Source organism: Castor canadensis, chromosome 13 (genome assembly GCF_047511655.1).
Source record: "Castor canadensis chromosome 13, mCasCan1.hap1v2, whole genome shotgun sequence".
NCBI lineage: Eukaryota > Metazoa > Chordata > Mammalia > Rodentia > Castoridae > Castor > Castor canadensis.
Window position 1 is genome coordinate 25,089,172 of NC_133398.1, and position 20,156 is coordinate 25,109,327.

The following is a 20,156-nucleotide window of genomic DNA, read 5'->3' on the forward strand; positions in this document are numbered from 1 at the left end:
GGGGGAGTTCAGTCCGTTAACATTAAGTGTTAGTACTGATAGGTATGTGGTGATTCCTGTCATTTAGTTGTCTTAGTTGTTTGAGGGTTTGATTGTGTGTACCTAAATCGATGTTACTGTCTACTTTCTTGCTTTTTCTTTTCCTGTAGTTTGTTACTGCCTGCCCTTTCAACACATCAGGTCTTCAAAAAATAGTATTTATTTAACAAGTAAAAGACAAGTCTGTGGTACAGCTCTCTAAACTGTCATTGAAGGAAGAGCTAGCCACTACAGAAGACTTTACAGCCTTCTCTTAATATGTTGTTTTGCTGAAAGCATACTATTTTATTCTGGTTTATGTATTTGGGAGAAATTTTTGTTCTGGAATTCTTATCTGTTTGAGAAAAGGATAAAGGGAATTTTGGATAGCTGAAAAAATGTCTTAGATTTTTTAAAAAGTAGATTTCAAATTATTTAAAGAAAAGAAACACGCATGAAACCTTTTGCTCAAGATTCTAAAAATAAAGACAACTGAACAGGGATGGGCATTATAACAAATGTTATAAAATACTTGTGGTCCTGGTTTAGAGGACAACAGGATAATCAACTGATGGATGGATCAATCAAAGGTGATGAATTTATATAACAGAATATTGCTTAGCCCTATAAAGGAATGAAGCACTGATAAATGTTGCAAATGATTAATCTTGAAAATGCACCAAGGAAAAGAAGCAGTCATAAATGACCACAGGTATATGATTCCATTCATATGAAATGTCAGAAGAAACATATAAAAAGAAAACAGAGTAGTGGTCTCCAGAGTAGTGGTCCCCAGAAATAGGGGGGTGTTGGAGAGGAATGAGAGGGTGAGTGCTAATGGGCAGAGGGTTTCCTTTCAGGGTGATGAAAATATTTTAAAATTGTGTTGAATTCATGGCTTAATAAATGTAAATATACTAGAGACCATTAAATTATGTAATTAAATGAGTGAATTGTAAGGTATGTGAATTATATCTCAGTGGAGTTCTTAAGAAATAACCCATGGAAGCTGCAGATGTAACTTTCTAATGTGCCTTAGATCTTATTTAGCTAAGAATCATGTGTGAATTGGGTTGTAAGAACTCACGTCAAGAGAGGACTGAAGCTAGGAAAAAGTGCCATGTCCAGAAACGAGAGTTTTTGAGGATGTATTAAGGGCAGAGAAGATTCTGGTCTTTCTTTTCCTAGCCTAATTTGTCAGGCTTATATACTGTGTCCTTAGATGCTGTGTAGGCTTCTCAGTTGTCTTTCCTTGCTTGAGCTATCCTTTTCTGCTTGGGATGCCCATTTAAGAGTTTGTTAGAGATGCTGCCCTGGGACAGGATGTAATGTGCTGCTTTTGTGATCTTTACAACAACTCCAAGAGTTAGAAAATGGTTCTGTCAGCCTGGGAGTGCAGCTCAATGGTACAGTAAATGCATGAGGCCCTGGGTGCAGAACTCAGCATCTCACAAAAAAAAAAAAAAAGCGACATCCTGACATCTTTTTCTTTTAAGATAAGAAAACAGATTTTGAAAAGTGTCTATGAGAGGCTCAAGGTTATACAGCTAAATGGCAGTCAGGATTAAAAGTTCTCTAATGTTCTTTCAATTATGGCACATATAACCTAGGAACAAAGAACATCTCACAGAGCAAATTAACCAAAATCATTAAGAAAACCACAAATACCCAGTTAAATTTTACTTCCTTTTTTTTTTTTTAATACTCTGCAGTACTAGGGCCTGAATCCAGGGTCTCCTGCTTGGCAAACATTCTACCTCTTAAGTCATACCCCTAGCCCTTTTGTTTTTGTATTTTGTTTTATGATCTTACTAACTTTTCCTGAGTTGGCCTTGAACTAATGATCCCCTGTCTCTGCCTCCGGGTACTGGGATTATAACTGTGTGCCGCTATGCCCAAGCCATGGGAAAATAGAAACAGTTGTATTAAGGGAGTGGAATTAAAAATCATTGTCTTTTTAATATTACTTACTGTGTGTGTGTTGTGGGTTGAACCCAGGGCCTTGTACTCAGCTATGTCCTTAGTTCTACAAGATGATTTTAATAAATAAAGATGTAGGATAGGATAATGAATTTGAGATTCCCATAAGTCCAGAAGAAAGTCAGATTATCTCTCAATAAGCAACCTAGGGGAAGGATTTGTGTTTATAGCTAAGGTCCTAAATTTCACTTAAAGTTCTAATACTAGAGAAACATATAACATGAGACTTACATATAATAGATGGACACCCTGAGAAAATCAGGTATCAGTAAGCATGACTTCACTTGTACCATTTTCTTATAACCTGAAGTTGCTGTGTTAGAGAAAGAAGAAACAAAAAGATGAGAGAGGAAAGAGAATGTACTGGGAATATGGAAGAATAGTTTAAGAAGAATAACTTAATGGCCCAGTGATAAATAAATAGTGTGTGGAACATTTTTGTTTTGTTGGGACAAATAAAGACCCAACAGGTATTAATCGTACTGAATTGTTTTCTAAAGTACTAACCAGATTATATCTGTATTTCTAGCTTCATAAAATTCTAGGAGATAAGATGAATAATACTGCTGTAATTGAGAAGCAAGTATTAGAGCTTTGGGACAGACTCTATCATTCTTGGTTTGTAAAGGTAAGTTATTTTAGTTAAATTTCTACTGTAGACTAACAGTGTCCTTTTACTTTATAGACTGACTCAAGAGGATTGTATTAACATTCAAATTCCATTTTAAACAGCAAGATCATAAGCCTCAGGTTACTAAAAGTCTGCCTGTGATGATGGTCCGTCTCTATGACACATCCTGTTAATCTCTCTGGTGTATCAGTATTCCATCCCCTGCTCACTATCATAGACAACGTCTTGTCTTCTAAAGTAGTTCTGTGCAGTAAAATGTAGTACAAGCCACATTTTCCATTTTTCTCAGGGCTGGGGGTTGAACCCAGGGCTTTGACATGTAAAGCATGAGCTCTACCACTGAGCTATATCCCCAGCCCCTGCAAGCCTCATGTGTAATGTTAATTTTTCTAGTAGCTGCATTAAATTACTAAAACAGATGTCATTAATTTTAATAATATTCTACTTAGTCTAATGTACTCCAAATACTATCATTTCATTATGCAGTCAATAGAAAAAAATTTAATGAGCTATTTTACATTCTTCTTTTACTAAGTCTTTCAAATCTAGTATGCATTTTACATAAACAGCATATCCTCAACATTTGGAGCTAGCCACATTTTAAATGCTAAGTAACCACATGTGGCTAGTTGCTACTGTTTTGGACAGTACAGTTCTAGGCATTAAGAGCCATCTCTTTTAAGGAGGTGGAAATACTAAAAGTTTAGAGAACTTTATGTAACCTTGTATGCTATTTATGTTTGTGTACTCTTCAGAGTTTGTGATGAATAATGATACAAAGTTTTACCCAGAGTAAAAATGTTTTTGAAAGCAGCTGGTTCTGCTGAGCCATGTTCTAAACCAGATCTGGTGGGCCACCAACAGCTGTGCTGTATGTACACTGGAAACACAACTGGTGATTTTCCCAGGGTTGATCTAAGGAGAAGAAGAACAGATAAAAATCTTTTAACTTGGAATGGAAGAGGATGGGGGGTGGACTTTGAATTTGTTGCTTAGTGACGTGTTTCAGATTATGTAGTCTTGCTCTGGAATGAGTAGGGAACAGTGTTTCAAAGACTGCAATTTAAAACTAATAAGAACATGTTAGGGTAGAATATCATGTATTTGATTCCATATGCCGAGGAACTAGGTAATTAGAAAGATCATATATCTGTTTCCCTTGTCACTTCTCAGGCTTCTTAACATACAGGTATTCCTTTCTCTCACTTCTTTTGAATCTCATTTGATGGTGGAGGAATATCAGAGTCTTAAATACACAGATCTGTACATGGTGAAGTATGGTTCTTTTACTCTTCACTGGCACCTAAAATTCTTCTGTACTGTATAATGGGATCAGTATCACTGCTCCATTTGCAAAAATGGGAGAGTAGAACACATGCAAAATGCTAAGAACTTACCTGTGAATTGTAACCTCACCAATCACTTTGTTTACTCATATCTCTTTCAAATTTGGTTATTCCTGTGTCTCTGCCTATGTAATTCTCTTCTGAATAGACGAATTAGATTTTTGTATGCTCTTTGTCATAGTCATGTACAGAAGATTAATATCGAGGAAAACAAAAATGGGAGATCAAGGAAAAGATTAGAGTAAGCTAGGTGTGGTGGCTTACATCTGTAATCCTAGCTACTTGGGAGGCAGAGAACAGGAGGATTGCTGTTTAGGACAGCCCATGCAAAAAGTCTGCGAGACCCCATGTTAACCTATAAAAAGTGGGCATAGTGGTACACGCCTATCCTCTCAGCTATGCAGGATTCATATATAGGAAGATCACAGTCCAGGCTGGCTGGGGCATTAACATGAGATCCTATCTCAATATCTAAAGCAGCTGAGTGTTGGTGTCTTATGCCTGTCATCCTCACTACTCAGGAGGCAGAGATCTGGACAATAGCGGTTCGAAGCCAGCCCAGGCAAATAGCTTGCAAGGTCCTATCTTGAAAATACCCAAGACAAAAAAGGGCTGGTGGGGTGGCTCAAGTGGTAGAGCACCTGCCTAACAAGCATGAGGCCCTGAGTTCAAACTCCAGTACCACCAATAAATAAATAAAATAAGAGTAACTAAAGCAAAAAGGGATGGGGATGTGGCTCGAGTGGTAGAGCATCTGCTTAGCAAGTGCAAGGCCCTAACTTCACACCCAGTATCACAAATAAATAAATAGTGGAGTTAATGCTGTGTTAGTATACTGTTGTATAAGTCAAGGAATAGAGTATGTTCAAACATGTATTTGGGCTTAGACATGCACCTAGCATGTAAATGAAAAAATGTTCTATTTTAGATTTTCAGATGGAGTTCTTAGTTGATTTCTTAAATACTACAGGGTTTTTCACCTTCAACTACTTACCTAAGTGCACAAGTGGGACCTAAAGCAAAATGACATTTATACTTTGCATTCTTTAGGTTAAGACGGAAATTTCATGTCGAACTGTTTTATTCCATAGAATGTAACACATTCTGGAAGGCACAAAGGACACAAGATGCATATAAGCCGTCAGAACAGCTGGCTGGGAGACATTTTGGACTGGCAGGACATTGCGTCCTTTGTTCATGAGAACATTGAGACATTTCTTTCGGTAAGACAGTATTTATTGCTAAACTGGACTTAAAAACAGAAACCAATTCTGGTTTTTCCTTATACACATTGAGGTCTTCAGTTACTCTGTTTTTAATACCATGACATTTATAGGTTTTTGAGAACACTGCCTGCACTAGAAAGACGTTCAAAAGCCACAGTCCTAGGGTATGGCTCCCTGGGACTTGCCTGGTTAAAGAATAACTGCGAGGTACTGAATCCTGAAGCACGTGGGCGTTGCTGTGGGCTGTTAGGTCCTCAGATAGGTATCTCCCTTGTCCAGGCCCACCACAGCGTCCTAAAGTCTATAGAGACATGGTTCCAGTTATATTAGAGAGACTGAATGTGTCAGGCTTAGCTTGATAGCTTCCTTCTTGCTTTCCCACCACACAGTATCCACTGTGCAGTCTTGTAGCTTTGCCGAGTGTAAATTACCACTCTTCCTCCTACCACAGTGGACTTGGTGAGGTGTCTTAGTGTGTGACTTTTCACAGAGATGAGAAAAATTTTCTTGCGCATTAACTTGTGACTTTTATCAAATTAACAAAAATTGAGGTTTGCAATGCTAAGTTTTCAAAAAGTTTAAGTTTATCAGAGTAATCCATGATCATAGTTGAAAGTCAGTACTTTATGATTTTTACTAATACAAAAAAGCAGTGTGTGTTGCTCTGGGCCTGCCCGGATCATTCTCCAGGAAGAGTTGTCAGTTCCAGAAACAGCTTTCTCCAGGTCTTTACCTTGGATTTCTAAAATAATGTTTACTTTGCTCTTTCTTGTTTTGCCATTTTAGATATTATCTTTTGGCTTCCAAATATGGAAGATGAAGGTAAAGATGTGACTTTCTTATAAGTCCTTCAATGCTTTCTTTTCCCTTCTGACTTTCTTTTTCATTTTTTTGTGGTGCTGGGAATCGAATCCCTTGGGACTTTCTTAAAATTCCTTCAGTCCTACCACTGTGCACTCACATTCCTCCTTTTCTTTCCACTCTTCTGAGATAGCTGGGATAGTTTGGAATTATATCTAGAAATTCATTCCCTTCAGTTTTTTATTTTGCTTTAATTTAATTTATTTTTATTTTAGGTGGGGAATTGATCTCAGGCCTCTCGCAGCACTCTGTCTCTTGAGTCATATTCCCAGTCCTTTTGCTTTTTGTTTGTTTTTTTTTTTCACATGGGGTTTCATGCTTTTGTCTGGCTGGCCTTGGACTGAGATCTTCCTGTCTCCATCTCCTGAGTAGCTGGGATTACAGGTGTGTGCCACCACAACTGGCCTAACTAAGTGACAGGGACTTGCTGTGTTGTTCAGGCTAGCCTCAAACTTCTGGCCTCAAGTAATCCTCCTGCCCCAGTTTCCCAACTAGCTGAGACCTATAGGCATATAACACTGCTCAGTGACGGTACCTAGCTATTTTATGTTTTTGATACTCCCTTCCCTTTGTTTTCTAGTCCAGGGGTTCTGAATGTTTTTAGTCTGGGAAATTCAAAATGCATACTTAATCTGTCCATTAAACAATATTACTTTTTAACATAAAGAATATGCTTTTAGTTTATGAAAAGTATTTTCTAAAATGGATAAAGACTTTAATGAGAAGAATTTATTTTAATTTTTGCAAGTCTGTTTAATGTATGGATTCTCATATCTGCTCTGCATTCAGACTATTGGGATATGTTTGTTTTGGTTGAAGTATGTGAAGAGCATCTACCAGATATCTAATTGGAAAAGAGAGGAGCCTTATAAACAGCCTTTAATTGTAGCTATTCTTGTTACTACACCAAACCTCAACACCTGGTATTTTTAAAAGGTTAGTTGCAGCATGGAGTTTAAAACTGTTATCAGTGAACTTTCTGTACTAATGTATATTGAAGAGCATTAGTCTGTCTTTGCTAGGAATGTTTCTTTATCCTTGCATGGTTTTGTAATACACATTGTCACTTGGAATATTGGTTCACTGATACCTATACATCTTCAAAACATTGGTATGTTTTGTTAAACAGTATTAAAAGGAGACATTCTTTACAATCACTACCTTTTTCATCAGAGAAAAGCTTAAAGAAACTCAAATTCATAATGACTGATAGAAATTTACAGAATCATGTTTTTGTTTGTTTTTTTCTTTTTTTTAAATTTATTTTTTTATTATTTATATGTGCATACAATGCTTGGGCCATTTCTACCCCCTGCCCCCACCCCCTCCCTTACCACCTACTCCACCTCCCTTCATCTCTCCCCACCCCCTTGATACCCAGCAGAAACTATTTTGCCCTTATCTCTAATTTTGTTGAAGAGAGAGTATAAGCAATAATAGAAAGGAACAAGGGTTTTTCCTAGTTGAGATAAGGATAGCTGTACAGGGAGTTGACTCACATTAATTTCCTGTGCATGTGTGTTACCTTCTAGGTTAATTCTTTTTGATCTAACCTTTTCTCTAGTTCCCGGTCCCCTTCTCCCATTGGCCTCTGTTGCTTTTAAGGTATCTGCTTTAGTTTCTCTGTGTTGAGGGCAACAAATGCTAGCTAATTTTTTAGGTGTCTTACCTATCCTCATATCTCCCTTGTGTGCTCTCGCTTTTATCTTGTGATCAAAGTTCAATCCCCTTGTTGTGTTTGCCCTTGATCTAATGTCCGCATATGAGGGAGAACATACGATTTTTGGTCTTTTGGGCCAGGCTAACCTCACTCAGAATGTTGTTCTCCAATTCCATCCATTTACCAGCGAATGATAACATTTCATTCTTCTTCATGGCTACATAAAATTCCATTGTGTATAGATACCACATTTTCTTGATCCATTCGTCAGTAGTGGGGCATCTTGGTTGTTTCCATAACTTGGCTATTGTGAATAGTGCCGCAATAAACATGGGTGTGCAGGTGCCTCTGGAGTAACCTGTGTCACAGTCTTTTGGGTATATCCCCAAGAGTGGTATTGCTGGATCAAATGGTAGATCATTGTTTAGCTTTTTAAGTAGCCTCCAAATTTTTTTCCAGAGTGGTTGTACTAGTTTACATTCCCACCAACAGTGTAAGAGGGTTCCTTTTTCCCCACATCCTCACCAACACCTGTTGTTGGTGGTGTTGCTGATGATGGCTATTCTAACAGGGATGAGGTGGAATCTTAGTGTGGTTTTAATTTGCATTTCTTTTATTGCTAGAGATGGTGAGCATTTTTTCATGTGTTTTTTTAGCCATTTGAATTTCTTCTTTTGAGAAAGTTCTGTTTAGTTCACTTGCCCATTTCTTTATTGGTTCATTAGTTTTGGGAGAATTTAGTTTTTTAAGTTCCCTATATATTCTGGTTATCAGTCCTTTGTGTGATGTGTAGCTGGCAAATATTTTCTCCCACTCTGTGGGTGTTCTCTTCAGTTTAGAGACCATTTCTTTTGATGAACAGAAGCTTTTTAGTTTTATGAGGTCCCATTTATCTATGCTGTCTCTTAGCTGCTGTGCTGCTGGGGTTTCATTGAGAAAGTTCTTACCTATACCTACTAACTCTAGAGTATTTCCTTCTCTTTCCTGTATCAACTTTAGAGTTTATGGTCTGATAGTAAGATCCTTGATCCATTTTGAGTTAATCTTGGTATAGGGTGATATACATGGATCTAGTTTCAGTTTTTTTGGAGACTGCTAACCAGTTTTCCTAGCAGTTTTTGTTGAATAGGCTGCTTTTTCTCCATCGTATATTTTTAGCACATTTGTTAAAGTGTTTGTTTTTTCTTGATGCTCATATTTTATTGTTGACAGCAAATCTGCTCAGTGGTTTTCTTTAAAGTGGGACTTCATTCATTTTTAGGACAATTTCTACCCCATACAAGTCTGCCAGGAGTTCTTTTCTTTTCTATAGAAATGGCATTCAGCAGGAAAATCCACTATTTCAGGTCAGGGCTGTCAAAGCAGAAGTGCTTCGTGCTATTTCTGTTTCTTCACACAGAATATTAAAAAGGCAGTTGCTCAAAGGCTGATATTAAATACAGTTAATAATTTCACTGCTGTATAAGGACTTTCTAAGGGAAGGTGGTGTTGAGTTTGTGGTGATGAAGAATTCAGTGAGCACTGGGACAGAGAGGTGCCTCCATCCTGATTTGTGCCAAGGCCCAGTAGCTTTTCCTGCCATTGATTGTCTTCATACCATCAGTGCAGAGGCCAACGTGAGAAGGAACACATGTTCCAGTATTACTTAAAAAACAGGCCTGATCTCCCAGACCCTAAAAGGTCTTGAGACTCCCATTGTCCAGGAGCTACATTTTGAGAACCATTCATCTGACTTTCTAAAATCCCTGTTAGTCAGATGTTGGGGCTGTCCTGACATGGATTACTTAATTTTTAAAGCGTCTTTTCTGTTTTCTTCTCTTTAATTCCCTCCCTTCCTTCCTCTCTCCTTCTTTCCTCCTTTCCTCCCCTCCTTTACCCTCCCCAGAAATAGCTTCAACTTTCTTTTTTAAATTAAAAAAAATTTTTTTGTGTGTGTGATAAATCTAGGCCTTTGTGCTTGGCAGGCAAACTCTCTATCACTGAGCTATATCCCCTATCGCTTGGTTTTTTGAGACAGGGTTTCACTATATAGGCCAGGCTGGCTTTAAACACTCAGTCCTCCTGCCTCAGCTTCCCAAGTGCTGAGTTTGCAGGCCTGTGCCACCTTATTTGGACCTTCAACTTCACTTTTAAAACCTTGAATGAATTGACTATTTCTGCTAATACTTGTAATATCCCATGACGCCTTATATTCTGAATCTTCATTTTTTATTTCTTTGAGGATATTACTAGTAAAAAATTACTGCCCTGCATTTGTTCTGACCTTCTTTAAAGTTTGTTTTGCTCTCTCTTTGAGGCTGTCCTCATGCCTGGTGATCCTTAGCAATCTGTTCCTTTTTAAAAGTAAAACACTACAGCCAATTCAAAGGTCCCAGCTGGACCAGCCTGTAGCAAAGCCTAACTGTCAGCAGTTTCCTGGACCTTCCAGGCTGCATTTTAATACCAGTGTGTAGGCAAGGTAGTGTATTGCACAACAATACATTTGAATGTTTGGTTTCTCCCCCAAAACAAGGTATGTTGATTAAAGGTATGTTGATTAAAGGTTATTGAACCCTTGTTTTTTTTGGTCTTGAGCCTTGTATTTTAAAGGGATCTGTTATTGACCAGGGAAGTGACATTATTGAGTCAAAGACATACAGGAAAATTATTTATATTTTATAAATTTTTGTGGAAAGAAAAAGGATAGGATAGGCAGTGTTTGAGACAATTTAGCCATGTAGTCAAGAAAAAAAGAAAAAGGTACAATTCTTGTATGCCTGAACATACTTAAATAGTAAGTAGTGGACAGTTCAGGAAACATGACAATTTAGTGGTTTGTATTTCAAATGTTTTATAATAAATATTGTGCTAGATGCTCTATAAATATTTTCTAATTTCATTTTCTTGAAGTTGCTCCTAGTCCAATATTATTCATCTTCAGTTTAATAATAGACGCTGTGGTGTTAAATAGCATAGTTAAAAAACAGCTAATACTCAATTTCACTTTTTTCTGATTGGCTCTTTCAAACTGTATTTCATCTTCTGGAAAGCTACCTTTCTTAGTTTCAGACCTTTATGCATTTGCTTTGTTTGGTTTGTTTTCTTTTCTGGTCTTGTAGTAAATAGGCAGTTAAGAGCCAGTTTTGTCCTTGAATTCTTTCTAGTGTATTTCAGACAGGTTCCTTGTTGCATTTATTATTTTCTCCTTTCTTTTGATACCTGAGCATATTTTATGTTTTCAACTTTGACTCTTTAGTATTTATGCCAGTCTTCCTGACTAGATTTTTAAGTTCCTAGGGCAAAAAGAATTTCGTTTATCACTACCTTAGAAATTAGCATGGTGTTAGTTTGTCAATTAAACTAATTAAGAATAGCATGTTACAACTTGAATAGTAATTATTTTTATGTTTAACAGCACAGTGGCAGACTTGAAGTGGTGTTTTGGGATAACCCAGTTCAGTTCCCTTCCTATATTGGGTAAGGAAGGTAGGAACCAGAGGAGGACAGTAGAGCTCACATAGTCCATGGTTCTAAGCTCTTTCCAGATTTTAAGGCAGATAGTGATACTCAGTCTTGCCAGGAGAGACATTTTCTCTTATTTTGACCATGGCATTTGTGCAGTGTCATATTCTCTGCTCTTCTATACTGCTTCCTTTGAGTGTCTGCACTGGTTCCACAGAAGATGGGCTAATAGCTCTTGATAAATATCTGAGAAGCCAAATTAATAATCAAAAGGCCATTGGTGAGCAGTGGACTCAGAATGAAGTGAACATGGTGAGGCTCTATGTTCCCCAGCAGCGACCATCTTACTTAATACTTAGGTGAATCTCCTAGGCTTATATTTCATGGCCAGTGGCTTTGTTCTTGACAGTTTTTTCAGTTGTGTTGCTACTGCTGATTAACACCAAACCTGCCTCATGTTTTTGACTTGGGATACATTTTGACTCCAAGCATCTGTTTCATTTTCAGAGCTTAAGGGGCCTTCTTATTGTTCCTGTCTTTATTTATTTCTTCCTTTCTAAGCCTGGCATATGTACTAAAACTACTTTACTTTAAAGATATAGTTAATATTCTAGAAATGTCCTTTTTTCCTTTCTCCAGCTGATTCTCTTTCTTTCAAGTAAGAAAGCTTACTTGAATTTTGTTGGAGACTACCAGTATACAATTAATTTAATCAGCTCATTTCTTTAGAATTACAACAGAGTATTTTCTATCAATGTGACCCAGAAACTATTTAAAATTTTTTTGATTAAAAATTTCAGAATCACTGAAACCCCCAAAAGAATGCTTGCCAAAACCACAAATAAAGGCATTGTGTCTTGGAATCAATAGCATTGTTCATTCATTCTTTTTTCCACAAGGTCAAACAGTCAGTCATGCATATTTTTGTAGGCACAGTGAAATAGTTTCAAGATTCTATGTAAGGAGTTCTTGTAAATGAAACGGGTCTGCTAAAGTTCTTTTACAAAGACTGAGCTGAGGTTTGCAAGAAATGTAGAGGGCAACAAAATATGCCTTTATAAACGATCCATTTGAGGTAGGAAAGGAATGGAGAGGCCTTTCATAGAACTGATGGTTAATTTGGACATATGACAAAAAACAGAGCTGCTGCTTCAGAAATGGGCATCAAAATAAAAATGAGACCTTAAGAGTTCTGGTCCCAGCTGTATTTCCTCTTCTTAGCTCTCTGTGCTTGGAAAATTTTTTTAAAAACTTCTGAGCTTCAGTTTATACATCTGTAAAGTAGAGCTGATACCATCTGATTTGCTTCCCTTTACTGCATTGTTGTGAGGTTTATGGAAGCACTTTGAAAACTGTCCTGGAAGATGTTTTATCATTTTGCTTCCATGTTTTTCTTTAAGAGGAAGGATAGTCCTCTTGGGAAGAACAGAATAGACATCAGACATTATCATGAGGGAATTGAAGTTGATGGAAGAATAGAAACTGAAAACATGCTGCATGTGTGCTGTGGATACTGTACACCTTCCTTTAGTCATAGTTAACGTACACATGCCATCTTGATACCTGGTTCTGATGAATTTGAAGGTGATGGATCAACTGAAGTCAGTACATCTCAGTAGAGTAGTCATCGTCGGTCTCAGGAGAGGCTCTGCCCTTGACCTTCATTACTTTGATTGTGATTTTAATGGTCACTGAAGTATTTATTTATTTATTTATTTATTTATTTATTTATTTATGTTTGCTAGAACTGGGGTTTGAACTCAGGGCTTCAAGCTTACAAAATGGGCACTCTACCACTTGAGCAATACCTCCAGCCTGCTTTACTATGGTCATTTTGGAGATGCTGTCTCAAGAACTATTTGCCAGGGCTGCCCTTGAGCCATAATTCTCCTGATCTCAGCCTCCCAAGTAGCTAGGATTATGATGTGAGCCACCAGTGCTCAACTTGAAGTACTATTTTTGATATTTGTAGTTGGATCTAAGTTGGGGATTGTTGATGGAGGGTAGGCAGCTGATAAAATAATGCTGGAACTTCATGGCCTCTACTTACTTAAATATAATCAGATGTTTTCTGACATTCTCCTGTACACATTTTTTTATATACGTTCCATGTAGTTATAATCATACAATAGAAAATTTTTATATCCTACTTTTGAACTTAGCATTATATAATAAAATATTTCTCTGTTATAATAGAGGTGTTTCTGATAGCTGCCTGATATTTGAAGTGGATTCACCATAATTGCCTCACCATTTTTCTTACTATTGAACATAGATATTTTTGATTGCCTTTTTACCCCTTCACTTAAAGTAGTCCTCAGTTCCTGTCTTTTCAGTTATGTCAGCAAAACTATTAAAAGCACACTAGATGGCTATAGCAGTTCCTTTCATGAAGATTAGTTCTGACATCCATTTCCCTCCCTGTCAGATTCTGGAGTCCCTGTGGATCGTTATGAGCCGGAATGTGAGCCTGCTGTTCACCACGGTTACCACACTGCTGACCATCCTCTTCTATAGTGGCACTGCCCTTCTCAATTTTGTGCTCTCCCTGGTATGTGAAGCTAGGTCATCACACATTGCATATATTTCCTTCTCCAGGAAAAGCATTTTTCTGGTCTGTTTGCATTTGCAAATGTCTGTCTTCTCTAGTTTCCTGAGATACTGTCCTTTGTTTTGCAGATAATTTTCCTGACCACACTATTTTATCTGTTAAGTTCCAGTGATGAATACTACAAGCCAGTGAAGTGGGTGATAAGCCTGACACCACTATCTCAGCCAGGTCCTTCTTCTAATATTATTGGCCAGTCTGTGGAAGAAGCTATCAGGTAGGAATAAGATTTATCTTATTCTTCCCCTCCCCAGCTGCTTGAGAAACCTGTTTTCTATCTTGAGCTTCCTGATAACATTCAGTTCTAAATTAGCGAAGTATTCTGGTATTCTCAAGATTTTTTATCTCATCTTGAGAGGTGCAGTGCACATGTTTTTTGTTGTTGCTGTTGTTTTTTTTGAGGGGTGGGGGGAACGGTTCTCACTCTATAGCCCAGGCTGGCTTTGAACTTACAATCTTCTTTCCTCTGCCTCCCAAATGCTGGGATTGCAAGGCTGCACCACAGTGCCTGCTAGTGCACATGTTAATAAGGAAAAAAATTCCAAGAAGTTTGTTTTCTTACATTCCAGCCTGTGATTTGCAAAAATGTAGCACCAGTTTCCATCATTTTTCCATCATCAGGCTCTTAGTTTAGCTTCCATCATCATGTCACTTGCTCTGGAGAAACCCCCTCTCCTACCACACACACTTTACGTCTTCAGAGCCCTCTTCTCTTCTCAGCAATTCTAGTTTGGACCTAGGAGAGGAGTACGTGGTTTCCTTGTTTTTTCCTCTCTCCCTGTGCAACTAGGTTGTGCCCTCTACAGGGGTAGGTCTGATAGCAGAAATGCAGAGTTTTTGGTTACTTCCCAAGTCCTAGGCTCTGTGTGCATTATAGAGTTTGAACAGAAACTTCTGTCATGCCTCTGTGGTCTATGTATTGCAGTCTTGATGTCTGAATGAGATTCTTTTTCAATGTGTATACCTCATAGGCTCTTTGCAAGTTACTGGCTCCTGGCCTCCTTTTCTTTTCCTCTTGCAGCCCAGGCCTTGTTAAGCTCCTTCCTAACCCTGTCACTCATTGCTTATTAACATTACCCTACTTTCTTACTTTTTGTGAGTAGCTACTTAAATTAAACCCTTGTGTCATCCATTAGAGCTCCTCTTTCTAATAAATTGTTAGCCAGGCCATCTTTAATGTCTGTTGGATAGTGAATCTTTGGCATTTCAGTTTCTATATACTTTAAAAAAAAATTACCACTGTTTGGAACTAATTATCCATAGAAGTCTTGATTTGACTGATAATCCTGTCTGACTGTTCTTGGCTGATATTTTCACTGTATTTATGTCACAGCTAGGGAGAATGCCACTGTGATCTTCAGAAACCTGCAGCTACATTCTAGTATGCTCCTAAAGTGTGTCATCTCTGGAAACTTTGGTAGGGTTTTTCCCTTTTTCTTCCTGACAAAGTCTTGAGTAAAGTCTTCACCAGCACTTTACTTCCTCCATTTGACTGGATGTCAAATGGGATTTTTGGAAAAAATGCTCTTAGTACCTACATGGTATCCTCAGATATCCATGTAGAGCCATCCATAATAAAGATTTAGGTTGGGAGTTATTATCTAACAGAACAGCTTTCAAAGTGACACTGTCTTCAGGGAAGTGTTAGTGTTAGCATCCCTTCTAAGCCTGTATGACCTTTAGTTATCATCCTTATTGGGTAAATGAAATGATGAAAGCTCCATTAATAGATTATCTTTGGTTTATTTAAGAGATACTATTCTAACTCAAAAAAGCTTAATGCAAGTACTGTTCCCCCAGAAGGAAAAATAACCTTCTAACTTCCCAATATAATAAAACTATTGAAACAGCCCTTTTAAAGGCTGGCAACAATCCTCTAGCCAGTGTGACTTAAGTCAGGCTGTACAGAAAAATACCTACCTTGTCCATAAAGAACTTTTTTTTTTGTGATACTGGAGCTTGAACTCAGGGCCTTCACCTTGAGCCACTCCACCAGCCCTATTTTGTGAAGGGTTTTTTGAGGTAGGGTCTTATGAACTATTTGCCCCAGATGGCTTCAAACTGCAATCCTACTAATCTTTGCCTCCTAAGTAGCTAGGATTACAGGTGTGCCACCAGCGCCTGGTCATAAAGAATTTTTTTAAGGAAGACAACGCTTTGTTTTCCTACAGTAACCTTCATTAGCACTGATTCTTACAGAAGCTTTTCTGATTTCACATCATAGTTCCTGAGTTTTCTCTTGTTTTGCTTTCTCAGAGTGAGCTACTTGCTGACTGTCTTCTAAAATGTCTGTCATTGCTTATTTTTTGTATCAAATAAACCACCTCATTATTTATTTATTTATTTTTGTGGGACTAGGGTTTGAACTCAGGCTTTGCACTTGCAAAGCAGGTGCTCTACCACTTCTCTGGTTATTTTGGAGATGGGCGGCAGAGGGGGGGGGTGTCTCACAGACTGTTTGCTTGGCTGGCCTCGAACCGTGATCATCCTGATCTCTGCCTCCCAAGTAGCTAGGATTATAGGCGTGAGCCACCAGCACCCAGCTCGTTTGTTTTTATTTTGAGATAGGGCCTTGCTATGTACTTCAGGCTGGCCTCAAACTCAGGATCATCCTGCTTCTGCCTCCCAAGTACTGGAATTACATACCTGGCTTCATCTTCATTTATTTATTTTTTGAGGGGTGGGGGGTGTCAATTTGGGATTTTAACTTAGGGCCTTGAGCTTGCTAGGCAAGTCCTCTACCATTTGAGCCATGCCCCCAGCTTTAGTTTACTTTGTTTTGCTTTAGTTTATTTTTCAGATAGGATCTTGTGCTTTTACCCAGGGTCCACCTCGGACGCAATCTTCCTATCTCTGCCTCCTGAGTAGCTGGGATTGCAGCTATGTGGCATCATGCCCGACCCCTTTATCTTTAGTACCAGAATTATAGTCCTATTGGTTCTGAAAGCTGATTGATTTCTGTGAGTTTGTTAAATCTGATACAGATTAGACAATGTGTTCTGGCCTGGGCCATTTTTCTGATCAAAGGTGTATCATGTTACAAATTAAAGATTATAATTCAAGATGAATTTTTGCAGTCTTAAGTCCTTTGGGCTGTTTCTTTACTGAATCAAATTCAAGACTTAAAATGTGCAGATTTTTCATGGATCCCTCTCAAAAGTTTTTTTTATGTAGCCATCAGTGAGTTCTGTTTCCAAGAGTTCTTGGCAACATTTTCATTCTGAAGGTTTGTGTTCTAAAAGGAATATGTTTCTTCATGGAGAAAGATTTTAAGTGGAAAAATATTATACAAATATTTTGCAATGACTTGAAAGTACAGATTGGTCTGTAAATTATCAGAATATCACACTTAATAAACAACTGTTTAGTCATCGTCCATGTTGCAGTTAAGTGGAAGTCATTAAGCTCATTTTATATGATTCTTTAAGAAGTTAAAAGTGGAGTGATATTGGGGGTTAACTGCATGACCATCCAGGGGAAGTGTCTGCTCCTGAAGCTTTGTCTTCTGAAATATGTGGCTCCTTTATAAACACTGTGTCATTGACTTTTTGAACCTTAATTATTATTTTAATTCTGAATCAGTGTTCTCCTAAATTGAATACATTTGTGATGAGGTTTTCATTTCATGAGTTTTTGAGTTAGTGGCATGCATCCTTCATCCCCAAACCATTTTCCTCCCTTTAGCAGCATGTTGCTTCCTGAATGTACACATCACACCCTTCTTCCCCGATGCTCCCATTCTGCTTGCTCTGGTGGAGATATTGCACATTACTAAGTTGCATGTTGTCACCGCCTCAGTGCAATTTAGTGTGTGTGATATTTTCACATGAGTGCATGCACACGGTATGGCTCTTGCTTGCTGGGATTACAGCTTTTCAGTGCTGGTGGGTGGAAGCCCTACTGATGAATTAGATGGAAGAGTGTGTGCACTGTACTACTTTGATTTGGAGAGTGGACATGTTGTCCACCTCTGCACCCAATTTTGAAGAATTAAAAGTTTTGGTTTAAAAAAAACGGTCAGTGTTGATCCTTTAATAAATCAGTATTTCCATTTTTTACTTTAAGCAAATTAAATATTCATTGGAAAGAAATTCTCACATATTTAAGGGTAACAATATTTATTTAAATTATAATGTATAATGAAGGATTTAAAGCCATAAGAAGTATTTTTATTTATTTCAGCTCTCCTAACACTGAAATAAAGGCAGAATTTCTTATGCATATTTGGGAAGATTAAATTAGCTGGAATTCTTAAGTAATAATCATGACAGTAAATGTATGCCTTTTAATTTGATTTAATTTTATTTGATTAAAGATCTTATATACCTGAACCTTAATTTTATTGGGTCTCCAAGGAAAATAGCCTTTAAAATTTTTGCTTTATATGTAGCTTTTCATTGTGATGCTTGAAAAATTGTTATAGTCAATTTTAATGGACTCACCATAGAACTATTTATTTATTTATTTATTTATTTTTTTATTTTAGCGCAACTGGGGTTTGGACTCATGGCTTTGTGCTTGCAAAGCAGGTGTTCTACCACTTGAGCTATGCCTCTAATTCATTTTGCACTGGTTATTTTGGAAATGGGGTCTCAACTATTTGCCCTGGGGGGGGGACCTCAAACCTTGATTCTTCTGACCTCAGCCTCCCAAGTAGTTAGGACAATAGGTGTGAGCCACCAGTGCCTAGTTTCAGTAGAACTAGTTTTGAGATACAGATGTTTACTAATTTTGTAATTGGAACCACCTTTTTAAAAATTTTATTTATTTTAGCATTAGAGTCATCATGCATGATCAGTAGGCATTGTCAAGGACACAAAACTTGTATTAATGATATGTTATTAATGACATAAAATATTGAATTACTATTACTACTGCCAGAGTCTTGAGATGACCTCCAGTGTATGTTTCTGTGAATCAAAGCTGTTTTCACTGTGTACAGATTTTTGTGCATGCAACTCTTCCCTGTACCCCTCCACAATTTGGGGTCTGAATGCACAAATGACCATTCCTGTCATGCTGGAAATCTGTTGACCAGGTTTCTGTGCAATGAATTGTGGAGCTGGGTCTTTGGGGTAAATGAAAGGGGGAGGAGAGAAAGAGATGTAACTTAAGAGAGGTCAGGTATTCAGGCATATCTCAGAATAGTGCATGTTCAGTTCCAGGCCATTGCAGTGAAACAATTGCATGAATTTTTTGGTTTCCCAGTGCTGGTAAAAGTTATGTTTATACTGTAGCCTGTGAAGTATACAGTAGCATTTTATCTTAAAAAAACATTGTGCATCCCTTAATTAAAAAATTGTTTCTTAAAGTATGTTTATGATCATCTGAGCTGTTGGAAAAATGGATCTAATAGACTTGTACCATACAGATACAAACCTTCAGTTTGTTAAAACTTCCTCCCCTCCCCCAATGTCTGTGAAGCACAATAAAGTGAATTAGGACCAAATGTGGCATGTCTGTGATCAAGGGAGCTGTGGATACGTTTGCCCATTGTAATTTTGTGTGCTGTGTCTCTAGAAGCTCACTGTTTATGCCTGGTGGCTTACCTACTGGAGGCGTGCTGTATTGCCATGAGGATAGAATACTGGTAAGACAGATGAGAGCTACTATTTCCTTGGGTATCATAGTCTGCTGGCCTTCCTGTTTGTGCTTTAGAAAGAAACCAGGTAGAACTAGTGTGTAGAATTGAAGTAGGCAGAGTATGATTTTTCACTCTTCCCTCTGTTTCTTTTCTTCCTTAGACATGTGCTTTCTACTTGCTTGCAGTCTGTGGCCCTTTGTACTGTTGAGTGCATAGAGCTTCTTTTTTTTTTTTTTTTGGTGGTACTGGGGTTTGAACTCAGGGCCTCACACTTGCTAGGCAGGTGCTCTACCACTTGAGCCACTTCACCAGCCCAGTGCATAGAGCTTCTTAACTGTGATTTATTATTTTCTCCACCTTTCACCTTGTTCCAAGTCTCATTCTGTGAAAAACAAGTCTCATCTGATCAAATTCCAAGTTCTCTTGGTAGTTAACTTACTGTGTTTACAAAACCCAGTTTAAATTGAAGCAGCAATCAAGAGTCTCCCCAAAAAGAAAAGTCCAGGACCTGATGGATTCTCTGCTGAATTCTATCAGACCTTTAAAGAAGAACTGATACCAACCTTCCTTAAACTGTTTCACGAAACAGAAAGGGAAGGAAAACTGCCAAACACATTTTATGAAGCCAGTATTACACTTATCCCAAAACCAGGCAAAGACACCTCCAAAAAGGAGAACTATAGGCCAATCTCCTTAATGAACATTGACGCAAAAATCCTCAACAAAATAATGGCAAACCGAATTCAACAACACATCAAAAAGATCATTCACCACGACCAAGTAGGCTTCATCCCAGGGATG

General features: G+C 37.9%; 1 protein-coding gene across 5 annotated transcripts in view; it reads left to right on the forward strand.

Moving 5' to 3' along the window:
* Nucleotides 1-20,156, forward strand: part of Tmem245 (transmembrane protein 245) — a 99,719-nt gene that overhangs the window by 49,861 nt on the left and 29,702 nt on the right. For 3 of the 5 annotated variants that reach the window (XM_074051310.1, XM_074051312.1, XM_074051311.1), the window contains 5 exons: nt 2,528-2,626; nt 5,067-5,198; nt 5,988-6,023; nt 13,592-13,714; nt 13,843-13,988. In XM_074051310.1, the coding sequence (XP_073907411.1) occupies nt 2,528-2,626; nt 5,067-5,198; nt 5,988-6,023; nt 13,592-13,714; nt 13,843-13,988 (536 nt within the window). The remainder of the gene's footprint in view (nt 1-2,527; nt 2,627-5,066; nt 5,199-5,987; nt 6,024-13,591; nt 13,715-13,842; nt 13,989-20,156) is intronic. The other 2 variants (XM_020175904.2, XM_020175905.2) reach the window with 1 other exon arrangement.